At 41.2% G+C, this 17968-nt stretch overlaps 1 protein-coding gene across 2 annotated transcripts in view; it reads left to right on the plus strand.

The window, feature by feature from the left end:
- Positions 1-17968, plus strand: part of Chrna7 (cholinergic receptor nicotinic alpha 7 subunit) — a 104232-nt gene that overhangs the window by 45549 nt on the left and 40715 nt on the right. For both annotated transcript variants that reach the window (XM_026393040.2, XM_026393041.2), the window contains exons 3-4: positions 2259-2303; positions 12024-12133. In XM_026393040.2, the coding sequence (XP_026248825.2) occupies positions 2259-2303; positions 12024-12133 (155 nt within the window). The remainder of the gene's footprint in view (positions 1-2258; positions 2304-12023; positions 12134-17968) is intronic.

The following is a 17968-nucleotide window of genomic DNA, read 5'->3' on the forward strand; positions in this document are numbered from 1 at the left end:
AATCGCAGAAGCCTTTCTCTCAGGAGAGGAAGACACAAATGCAATTAAAAGAAGAAAAGGCACCTAAATGTGGAACCTTGCTAATTCTAAGTCCATTAAAAACAACAGCTGCTTAATAAGTTGAGGCAGCAGATTCATGTCCTGAAGAGCTTAAGGAATAGGAGACTGAACTGGAACTGAGCACATGTACAGTTTCAACATATGGCTCCTCATGTGGAACACGGAGAACTGTGAGCTCTACAACTTTTTACCATGAAAATATATTGGCTTGTGTTGTTTTGGAAAAGGAAATGTCTTTCCTCTGTTACAGAACTGTCAGTTTCTCCTAAGCATATCCCCTGTCCTGGAACCCTCTGAGATATAGTCCACTGGGAGCAGTATCCTCTCTGTGGTATCTGCCCAACCCCACCCATCTCACCCTCAAAGGCACTCAGCAGGTGAGCAGCAGGGCACAGGGGCATGGATATGTTAGAATGTCCCTGCCAACTTCTTACCTGTATACCACATTTTTATTTTAATAAGAAGCAGCATTCAATTCTCATTTGCATCCCTGCCTGCAGACTACACCCTGGCAGATGCTAGGTGCTTTCAATCATTGGGCCTGTTTTTGGTGACTTCCCATTAGTGAACCAGGACAAGTAATTCCTATTACAGGGGAACTTGAGGTCTTAGCTTCCAGGCAAGTCTTCACGCTAACCTTAATAAATACTTTCCCTGGAGAGGGTGTTAGTTGCTAATATACGGAACCCTTTAGGTTGCAGTTGAGAGGATTCAATACTAAAACAACAACATTCTAATATAACTATTATATAAAAGTTGCTCAGTTGCCTCTTTGTGAATTGTTTTTTGCTAGACCCTGCTGGACTTAGCCAGTGATAAAGTACTGCTTGCATCCCAATTGTAAAGGGCAAGTTTGACTAGACTCTTCTTTACATGGTATGTTAGTTCACTTTCCATCACTGTAATAATACCTGAAGTAATCAGCCTACAAAAAGAAAAGGTTTATTTTGGTCCATGGTTTTGGAAGTTTCTGTCTGTGATTGGTTGGCCTCTCCCTTTGGGACTGTAGCAAGACAGCTCATTGTGGCAGGAGCATGTGGTAGAGCAGACCTGCTCAAGAGCTGCCAGGAATGAAAGAGAGGAAGAGGAAGGGGCTGGAGTCCCACTGTCTGTCTCCTTCAAGAGCAATCCCCTAATGACCTAAAGACTGTCTACTAGGCCCCATCTCTTTTTATTTAATTTTTTTTTTAGTTGTAGATGGACACAATAACATTATTTTTTTAATTTAATTTATTTACGTGGCGTTGAGAATAGAACTCAGTGCCTCACACATGCTAGGCAACTGCTCTAACACTGATCCACAACCCCAGCCCCTAGGCCCCCACCTCTTAAAAGCTCTAGTACCTTCCATAGCTCCAGGCCTTTGAGGGATACTTATGATCCGAACTGTAGTAGATGCTTGGTGTTTGAACAACGTTGATACACTGTGCTGGGCTCAGTGGCTGATGCACAAACTTGATGCCTTGCTGGATCCCCATTCAGAAAGGTATCTTGGAAATGCAGAAAAATGGGTCCTGGAGTCAGACATATCCCACTGTGAGTGTATTCTTTGTAAAGTTGCCTCACTTTTCTAACCCTTAGTTTACTCAGTTGTGTAGGATTTATTTTGCAGATGTATGGCAGGGGCCTGACATGTTGACTGGCCAGGTAGAGAATATTAGAAGACCCAGACCCACAGGGATGTGGCAGAGCTATAGGCTACAGCATTCTCAACATAGGGTGGGGCTGCTTGACATGGGGCCATGCTTTTTTGGGAGGGAAGCATTGAATATTTGAATATTTATATTTGTTTAAAAGTACATAAATTCTAGCAATAAAACTGCCTTTAAAAATTAAAATTTGCACCCAATTTTTAAAGTATGTAAATTATAAATAAGATAAATGGCAAAGTCCTTAGCAGACATCATTTCTGGATGGTAGGGTTGCCCAATTTTAATTTCCTTCTTTATACTCTGCCATCCTTTGTAAGTGCTCTATAATAAATGTGTATTACTTCAGAATGAATAGAAAAGCTTAACTCTGGGGAAATGCTGCTGGCATAGATTTGGAAGTGCCTGGTGCATTCTAATTTGCACATATAACAATGATCCCAATAGTCAAATTTCTACATGAATAATTGTATCAATCCTTCTTTTGTAAAGTACATAAGCTGTATTTATGCTGCTTTTTTTTTGTTCTTTCTTTCTTTTCTTTTTTAGGATGAGAAGAACCAAGTTTTAACCACCAATATTTGGCTGCAAATGGTAAGTTAAGACAGTGGCATCCTTGCTTCTGTGTCTGCCTATTCATGTTTCTGGGATGCATGTGCTTGATCAGCAGGGAAGGCAGAGGTTCTGTGAGGAAAAGCCCAGGCTGTCACCCCTGACTCTACACCTGCCAACAACGAATGCTGGAGGTGTCATGCTGCAGACTATAAATTTCTGGCTTAGAGAGTCCTTTAGGTTGGCATTGAATATTCAATACTGAATAACAGCAGAGCTTGATGTGTGCTTCTATTGTACTACTGGGTGATCTGGGGACATTTCAAAACCACTTCAGGCAAGAAAAATAATAAGATGCAGGGCAGCATTTAGATGGTCCCAACCTGTGCTGTAGCCACTCCCTAGTGCTCTGCAGCACCTGCCTGTCTTCTGTACCCTCAAGAGATGCATGTTTGACTCAGTCTGAGAGTTTCTGTGCTATAAGTCTTCACATTTCATGCTGTAGTGACTGCTGCAAAAACCTCTAAAGATTATATAGGTTGAGCATCCCTAATCTAAAATCCATAGTCTGAAATGCTATGAAATCTGAAACATTTTGAACATGACATTCAAACTCTTTCAGATTTTGGACTTTAAGTTTTTAGATTTTTCAGTTAGAGATCTTCAACCAGCAAAATCTACACGAATATACCAAAATTCAAAAAAACTTCAAAATCTGAAATAGTTCCCAAGTATTTTGGATAAGGGATACTCAATTTGTTTTCTATTCCTGGATTTTTAACTTGATATCTGTGATGCTAATTTAAATTCAATTAATTACAGGTGATATTGTGCCATCAAGTTGTAAATATTGAAATTCAAACATAAAACTGTTAGTCTTTATTTCACATGGAATCTTAATATCATAATAATTAACTCTGTGTCCATATCATTTCCTTAAAAAACAATATAAGCAAACCCTTCTTTTGCTGTTTAATGTTTTACATATCCTCTTTTTCTCCTTGTATCTGCATTTCTGTTATGCTTTTCATGCAGGGTTTTATAAATAATGCAAAATAATTTTGTATTTGAAAGACTTTTATTAATCACTATAACTCATTTTTTCTCAAATGTAAATGTTTACATAGAAATTATTCCTTCAGACCATAAGTGTTTAAAAAGTTCTTCAGATTTGACTTAATATTGCTATTATTATTGGCACATTTTTATTGGTATAAATTTTAATACATAATATTCAATACTTTTTATATTGGATATTCATGTCTGTGTCAAGATGGAGGTTTGTTTTAAATTAATTTATGTATCCACAGGTGATTCTGTTATTTCTAGACACAAGAGAACAGAACAATACAGTTGTCATCATCAATTCTTTAACTTATTTTGTTAATAGATGCAGCAACATCTTGAGTTGGTAATGAAAGACTTTTTGTTAAAAAAAATTATTCAATTCTTTGAACTTCTTCCAGATTTTATGCACAAAATAACATTGTTTCCATCAAATGCATCAGTTGGCAACTTAATTAGTTTCTTCTTCATTTTTACTGAAAGCAAAAAATAAAAGGATTACCCCCTCACCTTTTAAATTATTTGCCACTCAGTTTTTTAAGGTAATTCATACACAGAGACAACTGCAGGCAGATCTTTGTTGGTTCTTTGTATAGTCTCCCAAGATGAGTTAAGTGAAGAATGCCTTTCTTTGTAAAGTGGAGTGGGGAGGAGAAGTAAAAATGAGGGCCTGTGGTATTCCCAGGTGAGTCTGTGGGAATGCCATGCAGAGCTGAGAGAGAGAAAACAGATCTGCTTAAATCCATTTGCTAAGTGTCCCAGAGGTGCACTAAGCTATGCATGAGACCCCTTGCAGAACCTGCCCATAATGAGTAGGGTGGAGTCTGGGAGTTTTCTCTTGCAGCATTTAAAGCAGTATGCTTCAGTAGGTAGATCCCATCCCTTTTCTTGTACCCACCTATTCTAGCTTCCCTCCTTTTTCCTGGGATGCATGATTTGTTCCGCCCTGGAAGGCTAGCCCTGCCTCCAGTGGACATGTCCCATCCTCTGGCACCCGCTGAGAGCATCCCTTTAACAGTTGTCCCCACTACCTTTCTCTTCATACGTGTATCTGTGGGGCATTCACATTCATGCCTCTTTCCACAGTCACCCTTGTCTGGGTAGATGGCAGTCCCATTATCCATCTGCACAACTCAAAAACCTCAGTGTCACCTTTAACTCTTGTCTTTCACATCTCACATCTGTTTCATTAGCAAATTCTGACATCTCAACATTTTAAACAGATCCAAGATCTAACCACTTCACATCTGGTCTAAACTGGCATCTTGTCTCATCTCCCGTATTGTGGAGTCTCCAGGCCAGTCTTCTGTGCAGTGCTTGCCTCCTCTAATGATGTCTGTTCTCAACATAGCAGGCTGTGTGATCCTTTAAGATACAATGAAGGTTAGTCACATGCCTCTCAGGCTCATCTCTCCAGGGTGTCCTGCCTCCCTGTGGAAATTAAGAGCTAAAGTGCCTTGAAGTCAACTTTGATCGCTCCCTGCTTAGACCATCCTTCCTTTCCCATCTTCTCTGTCTTCTTTCCTAGCAGTGTTTCCTGCCCTCTTGATGTAAGTAATGCAAACATTATCCAAATACATGTTCACCTCCGGGCCTTTGCATTTACAGCTGTCTCTGCCTGGAAGGTTCTTAAGAACCAGTTGATTTGCTTGATAACTTATTGGTCTCTTCCTAAACAATTGTTTCAGTATGTCTTCCCTGAGCTCCTGTGTATTGCCCCCAAACACTCCCTGCTACTTCCAGCCTACACTGTCCCCACTCTTTTGCAGTGCTAGGGGTTGAACCCCAGGACCTTCATATGCTAGGCTAGTGCTCTACCACCTATCTACATACCAGCCCCTACTGTATTCCCTTTACATTGCTTCAATTTTTCTTCCAAAGCACTTCTTACCATCATACATATTTTGTATTCACTGGTGTTTGTTCCTAACCTCCAAAAGTTCCTTGCCTTGCCTCCACTAGCATGTGTGCACCAGGAGAGCAGGGCTCTAGCTAGATTTGTTCATTGTTAGGACCCCTAGCTCCTAACCCACTGCCTTTCCAGAATGGCCTAAGATATTACAATACAACATAAAGCCAACACCTGCATAACATTGGGACACTTCAATATAAGGTAAAGCTCTGGCAACTTGGGGGATGATGCAGATGCTTTCCCCGTGCCCTCTAAGGAACAAAGCTGTTACTGATGTTTTTCTTACAAAATAAGTGCCATGGACAGCTCTCTATCTCTGGTGCCCACCTATCTTAGCTCTAAGTCATTGGTTTTCAGCAGAGTATATGATAGGGCAATATTTTAAAGGGTATTGGTTTTCAAGAAAAAATATAACTGGATTATTACTTACGGTATTGAGTTCAGGTGCTCCATAAATAAAAATCTTTGCTTTGGAGGATGTCACCAGAGATCTCTAAATTTCTTTGAAGCCCAGCTTATTTCTAATTAATACTTGAATTTGCAGAAGCATCTGCAGCTTCATTTAAAAAAAGTCTCCTTTACCTACTCAACTTACCTTTGGGAGCACCTAACGTGGAAAATACTGAATGAGGCCATGTGAGGGCACCTAGAAATGTAAGACACAGTTTCTACTCTCAGCCATTTACAATCAGGTTGTGTAATTAACACATTTAAGGAAATGTTAACCACTAAGAGATGATAAATGTTTGAGGAGATGGAAATGCTAATTACTCTGATTTAATCATTACTCATTGTATACATGTGTTGAATTATCACACTCCACTCCATAAGTATGTGCAGTTATATGCCAATTAATTTTTTTAAAGTCAGAAGAAAGTAGAAAAGCTTGACATAGCAAGACCAAGTGGTTTCTTAGAGATATTGCAGGGGACAGACTGATGGAAGGATGGAAGAAGTCACAGGTGGGAACAATCCTGTTTTATAGTAATGGGATACAGGTGAAGTCCCAGACTCCTCTAAATAGGAAGATCTGGGAGCACTGGCATTCCATCATTAATTGATACTTCTTTTCAGGTGCCTGCCATATTGAAAGCCAATTCTCTTATGGCAAGTGCACTTATAAAGCTGAATAATGACATTTATTTGGAATGGTGATGCAGAAACTGTGAAAGTACTCCAACTAAATTTTTAAGGCATCCCAAGAATCTTGGGTTTAAAACAACTCTTAACAGTTCCAAGATTCAATCCTGTGCCTCTGTGCCCCCGGCTCCTGCTTGGTGCTTCAGTCTAGAAGCCCTGGTGCTCTTACGTGTCACACCATGGACTTGGGAGATTTGGGCAAGAGATCCTTAACCAAGGGCAAGCTTGGAAGCTTCCCCAAAACCATTTCTAAATGGACCTTGTTTTGGGGTTTCATCATGAGTGATCAGCCTGGCATAACCCAGCCTGAGTAGTGGACATGTACAGGAACCAAAGCTAGATACTGAAGGCAGAAAGGGCAGAGTACCTGGAAAAGTAGTAATGTGGGCAGGAGGCAAACAGATTCAAGGAAAAGGCTCTGAGCCATGGGTTTTTATTTTCCACAGTTTTATGTTGCTGAATTCCTGTTCTGAAAATCTGAATCCACATAACTTTATCTCTAGGGTATTTAAACTCTGAGGTTAGTTTTCTGCAAATGATAGTTTTCCTACTCATGCAAAATGGAAGAGGCAGAAGAATAAAAAAATTATTAAATTCTCTTTGACCTAAAGTTTGTTGATTTTATTATCCTTTCTCCCAGTTGTCCTTGATTTTTTTCTGAATTTCAGATTATTTGGATAACCTTAAGGAATATGAAGTTGCTGATCTCTCTATTTACTTATTCATATTCCTAGGAGGAAGCAGTTGGTATATGGTCTCTGAAACTGTTTTATCACTTTGGGAGGTCTAACAGACCTAATCTGCTTTAATGTATGAGAAGAAATGACAGCAGCCATTTCAGTATCTAAAGAGACACATGAGCCATTCAGAGACTTACATTTGCTTTGTTAAACTCTGTCTTCTTTTGATATCTTGCTCATTCTTCTCTTTAGATTTCCCAGCCTTCTTTTGTTTATTCTCTATTTTTAACCTCCTAATTCTAATTATGGTACTAATTGCATTCAATCATAGAATGTTAGATTGTAAACCAAATTATTTCTAAAATGTTTACCTTTTTAATTTCCGCATTTATTTTCTCTAACACATTAAAACACAGCACATCAGGGTCATAGTTTAGCCAGCCAGTGACCTGCTTAGGACCTTGATTGCATGCAGAGGATTGGGGTGGGGTGATTTAATCATTATATCTCACTGGGAAAGCAATTTCAGAGGCAAGAGATGGAAAGAGGCTCACTTTCCTTCTTTGTGATCAAAGTAGTTGATGGGAAGGGTTGTCAAAAATAGGATTGGATGGTGTTTTCTGACTCCAAATATGTGATATCTTTTTCAACAGCAACAACCAACTCTACAACACCAGCTGGGTGTTGAACAATTTAATTTAGTTCTGACACTATCTACCTTGAGTTAGCGTCAGAACCCACAAGCTTGAGAGCGCAGTCCCACAAGGCTGCCTCCACTTCAGACACTTGCTGTAAGTGGGGTGCCTAGGACACCCGTACTTCCACCTGCCTGAATGTACATTCAGGTGTTTCTACAACCCTCCTTCACTTTATTTTATTTTATTTTTTTTTTTAATTGTTGGTCCTTCAAAACATTACATAGTTCTTAATACATCACATTCTTCTAGAACAGCTCACAGTTCTTGGGTGAATACTGAAGTTTACTGGTTTATTCTGAAGGATGTATCTCAGGAACACACAAATGGAAGAGACATAGGGCAAAGGATGGGGAGGGGTGAGAAGCTTGGACCTCTCTGAGTGTGCCATCCCCCATGCATCCCTGTGTCCATAGCCCTGAACCAGAAGTTCTCTGAACCTTGCTGTTATAACCCAGTTTTGTTTTATAACCCATTCTCCAGCCCACCACCCCTTCCTGGAGTTGGGATGAGAAGAAATTGAAAGTTCCCACCTTTTAATAATATGATTGGTCTTTCTGGTGACCAGCCCCCATCATGAAGCTACCTAGAGACCTATACCTAAATCACTTCATTAGCATAAACTCAGGTATGGTCCAGAGGACCTCTTTCACAAAAGACTCCTAGCACCTAGGAAATTGTAAGGATTGGGAAAACCAAATATATTTCTTATTATACTAAAAGATATATTTTTTTAAAGGAAAGAAAATTTTCCCTCCCCCCCCCCCTCCATTTCCATGCTGGTCTGTATGCACACACACACCAAAAAGTCTCCTATGACCTCAAGGTAGGTCTAATAGGGCCCAGGTGTCAGAATCACAGAAGAATCTAGACTCCTATTGTGCCTTTTAGATCAACAGCTCTTGTTCGCTGCATATCCCATTTATAATCCCACACCCTCTTCTCTTGAAGACTCAATGAAAAGAAATCCCAGAGGGAGAGAAGGAACAGAATATTCTGTTGTATGGGAAGATCAGGGAGTATTGCCATCTCTAGGTTCATTGATGCTGCTTTCCAGGTGCCACCACATGGAAAGGGTGCCAAGTGTTGTCTACAGAGATGTTGCTCTGTGCTTCGCCCCTTAGGGATCTGACATCTAATTGGAAGCAAATGTTTTGAGAGGATAAACAACATATATCTGAAACTAGACTGTTTACAGGCCTTATTTTATGTCCTTTCATAGGAAACCCATGGAGGGCAGCAGAAGGTTCCTGCTCCAGTTCCCAACATCATGTTGGCCCTCTTCTACATCTTTGGCCAGAGCTCAGTTATTATAGTTCAAGCATCCTGTAGGATTTTATATAATGGAGGAGTCTCTTTCTGTCTTTTGTTATCATTTATCACTTGACTACTAGAAGTTTTACTTACTGCTGCACACATCATCTCATTTCATTCTTGCCACACTATGAGTCTTGTGTACATACAAGGAAGTTGCCACTCAGAAAGTGTGATTCACCTATTTAAGCTCACACAGCAACACTGTACCAGAACCTTGGCACAAGCCAGGTCTGTTTGATTCCCAAACTCCCTGCAGCTCCCCGTTTCTTTCTGTGGGCCAGACTGGCTTTGGAGTAAGGGAGAGCAACATGAGCAGTTGGAGAGCACTTTTAGAGATAGCATACAGTCCATGCTTTCATGGGGGCTGCCTTGTCAGTATACAGATTGAGTTAGAAGAACCAGCTCTGAAACAGTGCAAAGATCACTTTGCTTGAGATCATGTAATGCAATTGAGTCCTGACCCAGTGACTGCTTCCAAAGATACAGTACTCTGAGTCTTAGTCTCTTGTAAATAAGAATAGTGATCATGCTGACTTCCTTGGATTGTGGTGAACATGGGCATGCACGTGATGCTGTGCTGCCACCTGGTGAGGCACTGAACCTGTGGAATATACACAGCTGGGTGTGCACATGCAGGAGGAGGTGTGGAGTGTTGGGGAGGTAGCATGCAGCCTGGCCTGCTGCCTTTAGATAGGTCTAAGCTTGACTGACCAAGCAGTTTCTTTCCCTGTCTCGCTTCTACCTTCTGTCCATTGTTTCAGCACATGGAAGAGTCCAGTGGGTTGCATCCCACGACTAAACACTTAAGGTCACTCCAGGTGAACTGGGCTGGCACGAAATAATCACACAGAGTGATACCTTTTTATTTGGGTCCTGTGACGGCTTCTCTGACCTTAGGGGTCTGTGGAAAGAGAGAGAAAGGAACATGTGCTGAACCCTTTTATTGGGAAGAAGCCATTCAAATGAGGCAAAGGGTCGGATTACAAAGGAATAGGTGAGTGTAGCTCAACTCCCATGGATGATGCCTATACCTGAAGACCTGCATTGCTATCTGAACTGGGACAATGCCCAAGTCACGACGAAATGTAGTGATTGGTCAGAGCCTAGTGATTCAAGACTGGAAGGTGTGGTCATTCAGAGTGGCTTTCCACACCAGTGCTTGCTTATAACTTCTGCTAACCTTTCCGAGCAACTCCTGGATTCCTAGGGCTCTGATTAGCATTACTAATAGTTGCTATAATTGGCTTTATAATAATCAGTAACCAATCCAGAGATACATCCCAGGGTGAGATATAAAGAAAGCATAGAAATTGATATGGAAGAGCTTTGTGCCCAGAGCAGGGAGAGAAATAAAGAGGAGCACAGGGCCAAGGGTCCTGAGAAATATAGGACTTCAGCAAACACCTTTGGTGGCACCCAGATGTTCCTGACAGACAACTTGAACAAGACCAGCCCTTCCTCAGTGTTCTCCTCCCATACCCTCTCCAATAGCCCTTGTCTAATTAGAGACTATAGCAGGGCACTTCTCAGTCCTAAATACCCCTGATGAAGCTTCCCAATGATATTTGTTAACATATTCTCATTCTCTGAGGTCCCTGACTGTAAAATGATATTATTTACCTTGGTATCTTCTCCTGTCTGACTTCAGATTGTTCCAACTCTCAGATAACCTTTGCAGATATACCTGCCCTCCCCAGAGTTTGGTTAGATGTCTGGGACATGGCCTTGGGCCCCTGTTGCCAGTATCAATAGTTCTAAACCCACCATGCCTCATCTATAATTCCTGAATTTCAACAGTTCTGAAAATTCATTTCTCCCTCTTCCCTTGATATTTTTGTAACCTTGCATCAAATTCATTTGGTCTGAAATGAAATTGAAATTGATGTGCAATTGAAGCATTTATTTATCTCTCAGTGTAAATATGTAAGTAAGTTTCAGAGCAAAAATAACAGTGTTTGATTATGGGACATCTGCCTTGGTTCCAGCTGGAGGTGTTGTATAGTGTACCTTTCTAAATATTGGAAAGTCTGTTCCAGAACATGGGTGGTCCCAGGGGAAATGAAAACAGAATGGGGCCTGATTACGATGCAGTTGTAGTATCTGCTGGGTCCACACCTGCCATCCTTGAGATGCCATGGTGGGTAGAGTGCTGGTTTCATGACACTGGTGGGGAGCTAGGGTTCCACCTCTATGGTCCCAATAGAATTTGGCCCTAGGAATGGCAGGTTAGCACCTGATCCTGGGATGGAGAACCCCAGGCAAGAGCCTTCCTCTGTTTGTACAGTAGACACTCAGGAATCTAAATTAAGTCCTGGACCTGAGTTTGTGCATCTACGAATACTTTCACATTCCTCATCTGCGTCCTTCTATCCTGACAGTGTCCCACTGTCCAGGCTCAGTGTTTGCATTGGTAGGTCCTGGTGTTAGAAGCATTGTCGTTGTAACTGAAGCAATCCAAATCTAAGAATATGCCCTTAGAATTTCTGGGTCTCCCACACATTTGCACAGTACTGTTTTCATGGAAATAAATGGTGTATATTTCCACAACCTGATTTTTATTCCAGTTGAAATAAATAAATTTATTTTTTTCAAAATGTCCTTAGAATGAAAACTTGAAAAGCAGAAGAGTTATTCATTTGGCTAGAAGGAACCCATCACTGTGGGAGAGAAGGCTCCAGGGCATGCAGTGGGTTGGAATTAGCTTTAATGTTACCATCTGAATGTGGTCATGGTGACAGCAGAAACTTAAATGTGATTTTTATGCTATTCATGATCATTTTGGAAGGATTTATTTAATTCCCAGTTGCCTAATATTGTATAGACAGCAACTCAGTTTGTGTAAATATAAATGTCTGGAACTCTTTTTCACTTTGAATACACCTAATAATCTCTTACAAGAAATATAAGTAGGCCAGGAAGCAAAGTGCTGCTAATGTCATTGTCTGTGTGCCAGTCTTGGACAGATCACTATTTACAATGGAATATGTCAGAATATCCAGGCGTGAAGACTGTTCGTTTTCCAGATGGCCAGATTTGGAAACCAGACATTCTTCTCTATAACAGGTAAGAACTCTGGACAAAAGGAAAAGTGATTTTTTGCTTGTATATATGTGGCAATCAAGCATATTTGAACATTTTATAGAAATGCTGGATATGCTATCTATAATTGGAACCATTGCTCCTCATGAAGCTTTGCAAGTGACCAGGACTTTGAGAAGCAGCTCTGTCCCCCCCCCCCCCGCTGGTATTTTCTGTGTTTGCATGCAAGTTCAGGTTTTCCCACATGTTGTCATGCATTATAGGTGCATAACACCTTTTCTCTGCATATTTGGGTATGAAGCATTCATGTGTAAGAGTACATTTGCTCTCTGAATGGCAGCGGTTGCCATCAACAGCAGAAGGTATGTGCCTATGGGATGTCCAGGTGGAGTCATCTTCATTTGCATTGGGAGAGCTCTGTTGCAAAGGTGGCTAAGTTCATAAAGACTCTTGCCTTTAGCTGGTCAGGGAAACAAGCAGCCCATGTTGCCCACTTGACATAAGTAAAGTATAATAATATTCTACTAGTTTTTCTCCTGACGGCAAGAAACAAAGGATTCATCAATAAGTCAAGGCTGTTTGTTATGGAGAGCAGATGACTTAGAGCAAGAATCTAGGCAAGAAAAATTTCTAGGAGTAGTAAAATTATTTGTTAAACCACTTAGCCAAATAAAGATATCTAGACCATCTCTTCTATTTTATACATGATGACCAGCTTAAGATAAAATAAATTTTCTAATGAGGCAGACCTCTTTGGTTGGTTCCATCTGGAAGGAGAAAGGAATCTGGACTTTTCAGGATTCAGAGAATGGTGTGACCATCTATCACTGTCCTCCATGGTCACTTAGTGAGCCCCCTTGAGCCAGCTAATAGGTTCATCCTATATTGCTCCTTCCAGAAGCCTGAACAATTCTATTTCTTATGGACTTCTAATTCTTTCTGTTTTTGCTGCTGGGGTCTTATTTCCCTTGAATCATTGGACCTGTTTTTAGAAGACTATCTCCTCAGCTTCTGGCATTTTCTGCAGCTTAAATAAAGTTCAAGACACTAATGGGAAAGGCAATGGGAACTTTCCCTGGTACTGCTAGGCAATGTTCTTCACCTAAGTGGTGACTGCAAAGATGTTTATTAAAAAACACCCTTAATCTCTAGGTACTCTACTTAAATATATTTAATATTTTCGAGGTGGGAAAAAAAACCAGTTTGGACAACTGAGCTTTGAAAACTGTCTAATGTCCAAGTATATAATCCCTTTTTGAGGGGATGAAGCATGTGAACTTTTATGCTGGACTTTGGGTCATCTCTTTCTTAGGGTCTGTATGAGTTTGCTAGGGCTCCTGTAAAAAGAGTACCGTAGACTGGGTGGCTTAAAAAAACAGACATTTGTTTGCACACAGTTCCAGAGACCAGAAGTCTAAGATCAAGGAGTAGGCAGGATTGCTCTCTTACAAAATATTTAAAACTATTTTAAAGTAACTATAGATTCATAGTAAGTTTCAAATATGTGTACAGGGAGGCCCTGTGCACCCTACACCCCACCTTCACCCATGTTGGCATCTTACTTTAGTATAGCACAATGTCAAAACCAGGGAATTGACATTGGCAAAATTCACAGAGCTTGTTCAGATTTCATTTGTTATGTATTGGGGGGGAAGGGGAGTCCATGAAATTTTATCACGTGTATCTTTGTGTAGTCACAATTGTGATACAGAACTTACCATTATCATAAGGCTCCTTCGTGGTACCTCTTGATAGCCCCCCCCCCCCGCTGTTCCCAACCCATGCCCAGAGTTGGTTTCTTCTGATCCACTCTCTGCAGCTTACAACTGTCCATCTTCTGTGCTTGTCTATGTCCTAACCTTTTCTTCCTACATCAGTCAGATTGGACAGTGACTACCCTAACAACCTCAATTGTTTTTAATTACCTCTTTAAAGGCCCTATGTACAAATATAAGTCACATTTTGAGGTACTGGGGTTTAGAATTCAACATACGAATTTTGGAGGTAGCAATTCAGATAGTAACGGGCGTTATGGCCTACTGCTTATAAACAAAGCTCTGAGGTTGAACAAATCAGGATGTAAATTATAGCCATAAAATATGCCATCTTTAAAACTTTTGATTATTCCATTTGTCCTTTGCACAGTGAAGGAAATGCCAACTTCACAGAGTTCGGAAGGAAATATCTATGGGTGTTTGTAGCATGTTTAATGTGGTACTTGGCAATGATAAACATTTAGTCATGGCATGTGTATTAAGAGAGTATTTTAACAGTTGAAAAAGAAAGAATGTGTTTCACAGTTCCTAATTCAGTTTTCTTCATCTGGAATCAATAATAGATTTTATAATAAGGCTATAAAAGATGGGTTTTTATGTCTGTGTGTAAAACTGTTAACTCCCAAATATAAAAAGTTTGATGATTCAACCATTCTGGCTAAAGAAGAGTTGCTCAAGTGTTCTGTATAATTGAATTTCAAGGAGCAAAGATACAGTAGTTTCTGCGTGACATATGACACAGGCCCTCAGGAATAATGCCATATTCTTTCTATGCCTGGCTCAGAATTCTGTTTTTCTTACATCTGCCTTTAAGATCTCCTTAGCAAATTTTCTCTTTCATCTTCTGCTCCTTTCTTGTTGACAGAGTCTTCCAGAATCGCTGATGGAGCATATAGAGGCTGCCGTGCCTTATGCTTTAATTTTTCTGAGCAGTGGGATGTAGGACTTCTTTCTGAAGTAAACTGTTAAATGTATGGCTTTCATGCTCACATGAATCGTTTACAGAGAATATTATTTAAGCCTGTCTTAGACATGGTACCCATAATCTATTGCTACAGAACAAACTACCCCAAATTTAGTGGCTTAAATAAACAGAAAACTCCTATTATTCTCAGGATGCTGTGGACTGACTGGGCCCATGTGGCTGGGCTGGTTGTCTCTTCCATGAAACACTTTCAAAGAGTAGTCAGCTGGAATTAGAATACCAGGGAACACAGTCACACTGCTGGAATAAGCTGGCTGGCGAGAATGTTGGCAGTGGCTGGAAGCTTAGCTGGGGTTGAGTGTTGTGCCACTTGGGTTTTCTTTCCCTGTCCTTTTCCACAGGTGCATATGTCCCCCCAGCTTGGTGGTTGGAAACAAGAGGAAGAAAGTAGGGGCTGCCCGGCATCTTTGGGACTGAGCATGGGAGTCCCAGAATGGTCTGTCATCCATTCTGTTGGGCAAAGTAAGCAGAGGTGCAGAGTCAAGGTGGGGAGGAATTGGTCCCATCTCTCTAGGCCATGCAGGAAAGGATTGAAGCAAAGGTGAGCTCTAGGGGAGATTAGCTATCAGATGCTAAAGAAGGAAAATGATGAAATTGTGAAGGTCAGATTAAAAATTTGGGGAGAACAGGAAGAACAGACTAGGCATGCATATTGAAAGTACTGGCTAAATGGAGCACTCAACTAAATTCATTCTGTAAGAGGATTAGTGGGCTAAGAGAGATTGTTTCCAAACAAAAACATCGTTGGATAATTCCTAGACTCTATTCAACAGCTTCCCTTTGCTGGCTAGATGTACTGCATGGGCCCCCAGGTATGTATGGACTGGCCCACCTTTCTAAACCTTCTATTCCCTAGCCCCACTGTCTCACCTCATTGATACATGCTGACTCTTCTGCAGACAGGATATTTAATCAGAGTTCCTCTTTGGGTGAGGAATTCCCACCTCCCTTATCCTTTCAACCTAACAGAAAGGGGTTCGTGTCCCTATAGCACTTAAGGGCTTCTCTTTCTCAGGGGACCTAATAGAGCACTTAATACATATACATAAACAGATAAAGTAGAGGGAGGATATAGGAATTAATAGGAGGAGGAGCTGAGAGGATGTTGCTAAGAATGGCCAGAGAAGAAATAAAGCAAAGAGAATAAATCATATTGGCAACCCAGAAAACATTGAAGTATGAAAGAGTCCAAAAATTGACATTGGAATTAGCAAAAATGGGTTTGTCTTTAGTAAGATCCTGACCTCCTGATATTCTGTACTTGGGGATTTTGAGAGATGCCAGCTTAATATTTCTTGCCAGCTGCCAGACACTCAGAATCCCATGTTCTGCTCAGAGACTCATTTGTTGGTTCATTAGTGTGTGAATGAGGGTACAGGGGCTTTTACTGAAGGAGGGGGTTAAAATGCTATCACTCTGAAAGCCAGGGTTTTTAAGGAGCGTTGAGTCCAGTGATGCCTCACAAACACGTCTCTTATTTCTCACTGTATTCCAGGTTGATATTGGAGCCCACGTGTGAGCCACTAATGGTTTTTGAGATATAATGCATTTTCTGTGCTTTGAAGAGGCTGGGTCACTGCAAAACAGCTATCTCTGCATCATTTCTGGAATAGGTTGCTGAATTTTCTTGATGGATGGGGAACCAGTTATGTGTTCCCAGCCAGCTGGCCAGGCTCTGAGGAGAGGATGGGCGTTAATAAAAGCTCTGCCCAGTGCTGATTTCAGTAGTTTCTCGTTGCTTTATTTTGCTTCACTTGAAGCCATCAGCTCAAGGATTTTTCTGAACACAATATTGCTCAAAGTGAGTAGCAATTATGGATGGTTTGTCACGATGGCCTCTTTTGGATGGAATTGAAAGCCTTGCCAGTATCAGCAGTCAGCTTGCAGAAGGTCTGAATCCTAGGGACATGGAGGCCACCCTATGCCATGCAACAGCAGGCAACTGCCTCAACCCCTCTGGCTTCATTTTTGATGAGCATATTTAAAGATATTTTGTGGATTCTGAAATTTGAAAACAGTGGAGAGTGCTAATCATCCATTTCACAGACTGTGCAAAGCTGCATTTGCCCATCTATAGGTTGATGTTTTTCTTTACACTTTTCTGTCACCCTGTGATGATAGCAGAGCCTTGGAAGTGACAATGTGTACAGGGCATTCTGGGTGCATTGTAATATAGCTTTATAAGAATTCTTAATTGTGCTAATCAATGAGGTGCCAATGGAATCAATTTATTCCCTTGCCAATGGTCTTAGGTCCCCCCAGAAGTCAAGTCCAGACAGATTCATGTGTTTTTTTGGGGGGTAGTCATAACCAAGAAGCACTATTGGGGTAGGGGGTGGGGTGGGTGGTTACTAAGGCAAGGAAAGAAGGAAAACCAATCAAAGACCCATTAAAAGTTGCTTTGTGGGCAGCTGGGGCCCACTCCTACTGGGAACCTCTGAGAGACCATCTCAGAGATGCTTCCAGAGATGTGAGTTTCATGGCATGTCTGGCAATCCTACTCCCTGCATGGACCAAGTGTGCTTTGGTAGTCAGAGCCTTGAGCTGGGTTGCAGATCCCCAGAGGAAACAGCTGTCGGGGCCTTGGGTGTGGAAAGGATGGCTGTCAATATGGCCTTCCATAGCACAGATGGGCCATATGCTCAAATTTCAATCGTTTTCACCTTACTATGATTGTAGATCCAATCTTGGCTTTCTGGGACACACAGCAAGAATGTGAGTGGTAGGGAGAGTGTCTTAGGACTCTGGACAGCTGGGTGTCCTCAGCCAGAGCAGAGTAGGTAGGCAGGTTGCAAAGGTAACTGGGCTAAACAAAAGTTCAGGCCTGCTGAGTGTATTTCCTGGGGGTGCCACACAGGCCTGCATGTGGAATGGGATCACTCACTTTCAATGTTGTCACTGTTAACATCGCCTATATCATGGTGTTTGTGGACCAGAATAAAGTTGGCCTGCTGGTGCTCAAAGACCCATAATGCAGTCATGGTTAGCCTTGAGGTGGGAGGGTGCTGAAGGCATTGTTAAATGGTTGTCAGGAATAGTTCTTGTATGTGGTAGGAATCTTCAGGTGAGCAAAGATAGTTTCGCTGCTGCATTCTCAGA

Source organism: Urocitellus parryii, chromosome 6, assembly GCF_045843805.1.
Source record: "Urocitellus parryii isolate mUroPar1 chromosome 6, mUroPar1.hap1, whole genome shotgun sequence".
Lineage (NCBI taxonomy): Eukaryota > Metazoa > Chordata > Mammalia > Rodentia > Sciuridae > Urocitellus > Urocitellus parryii.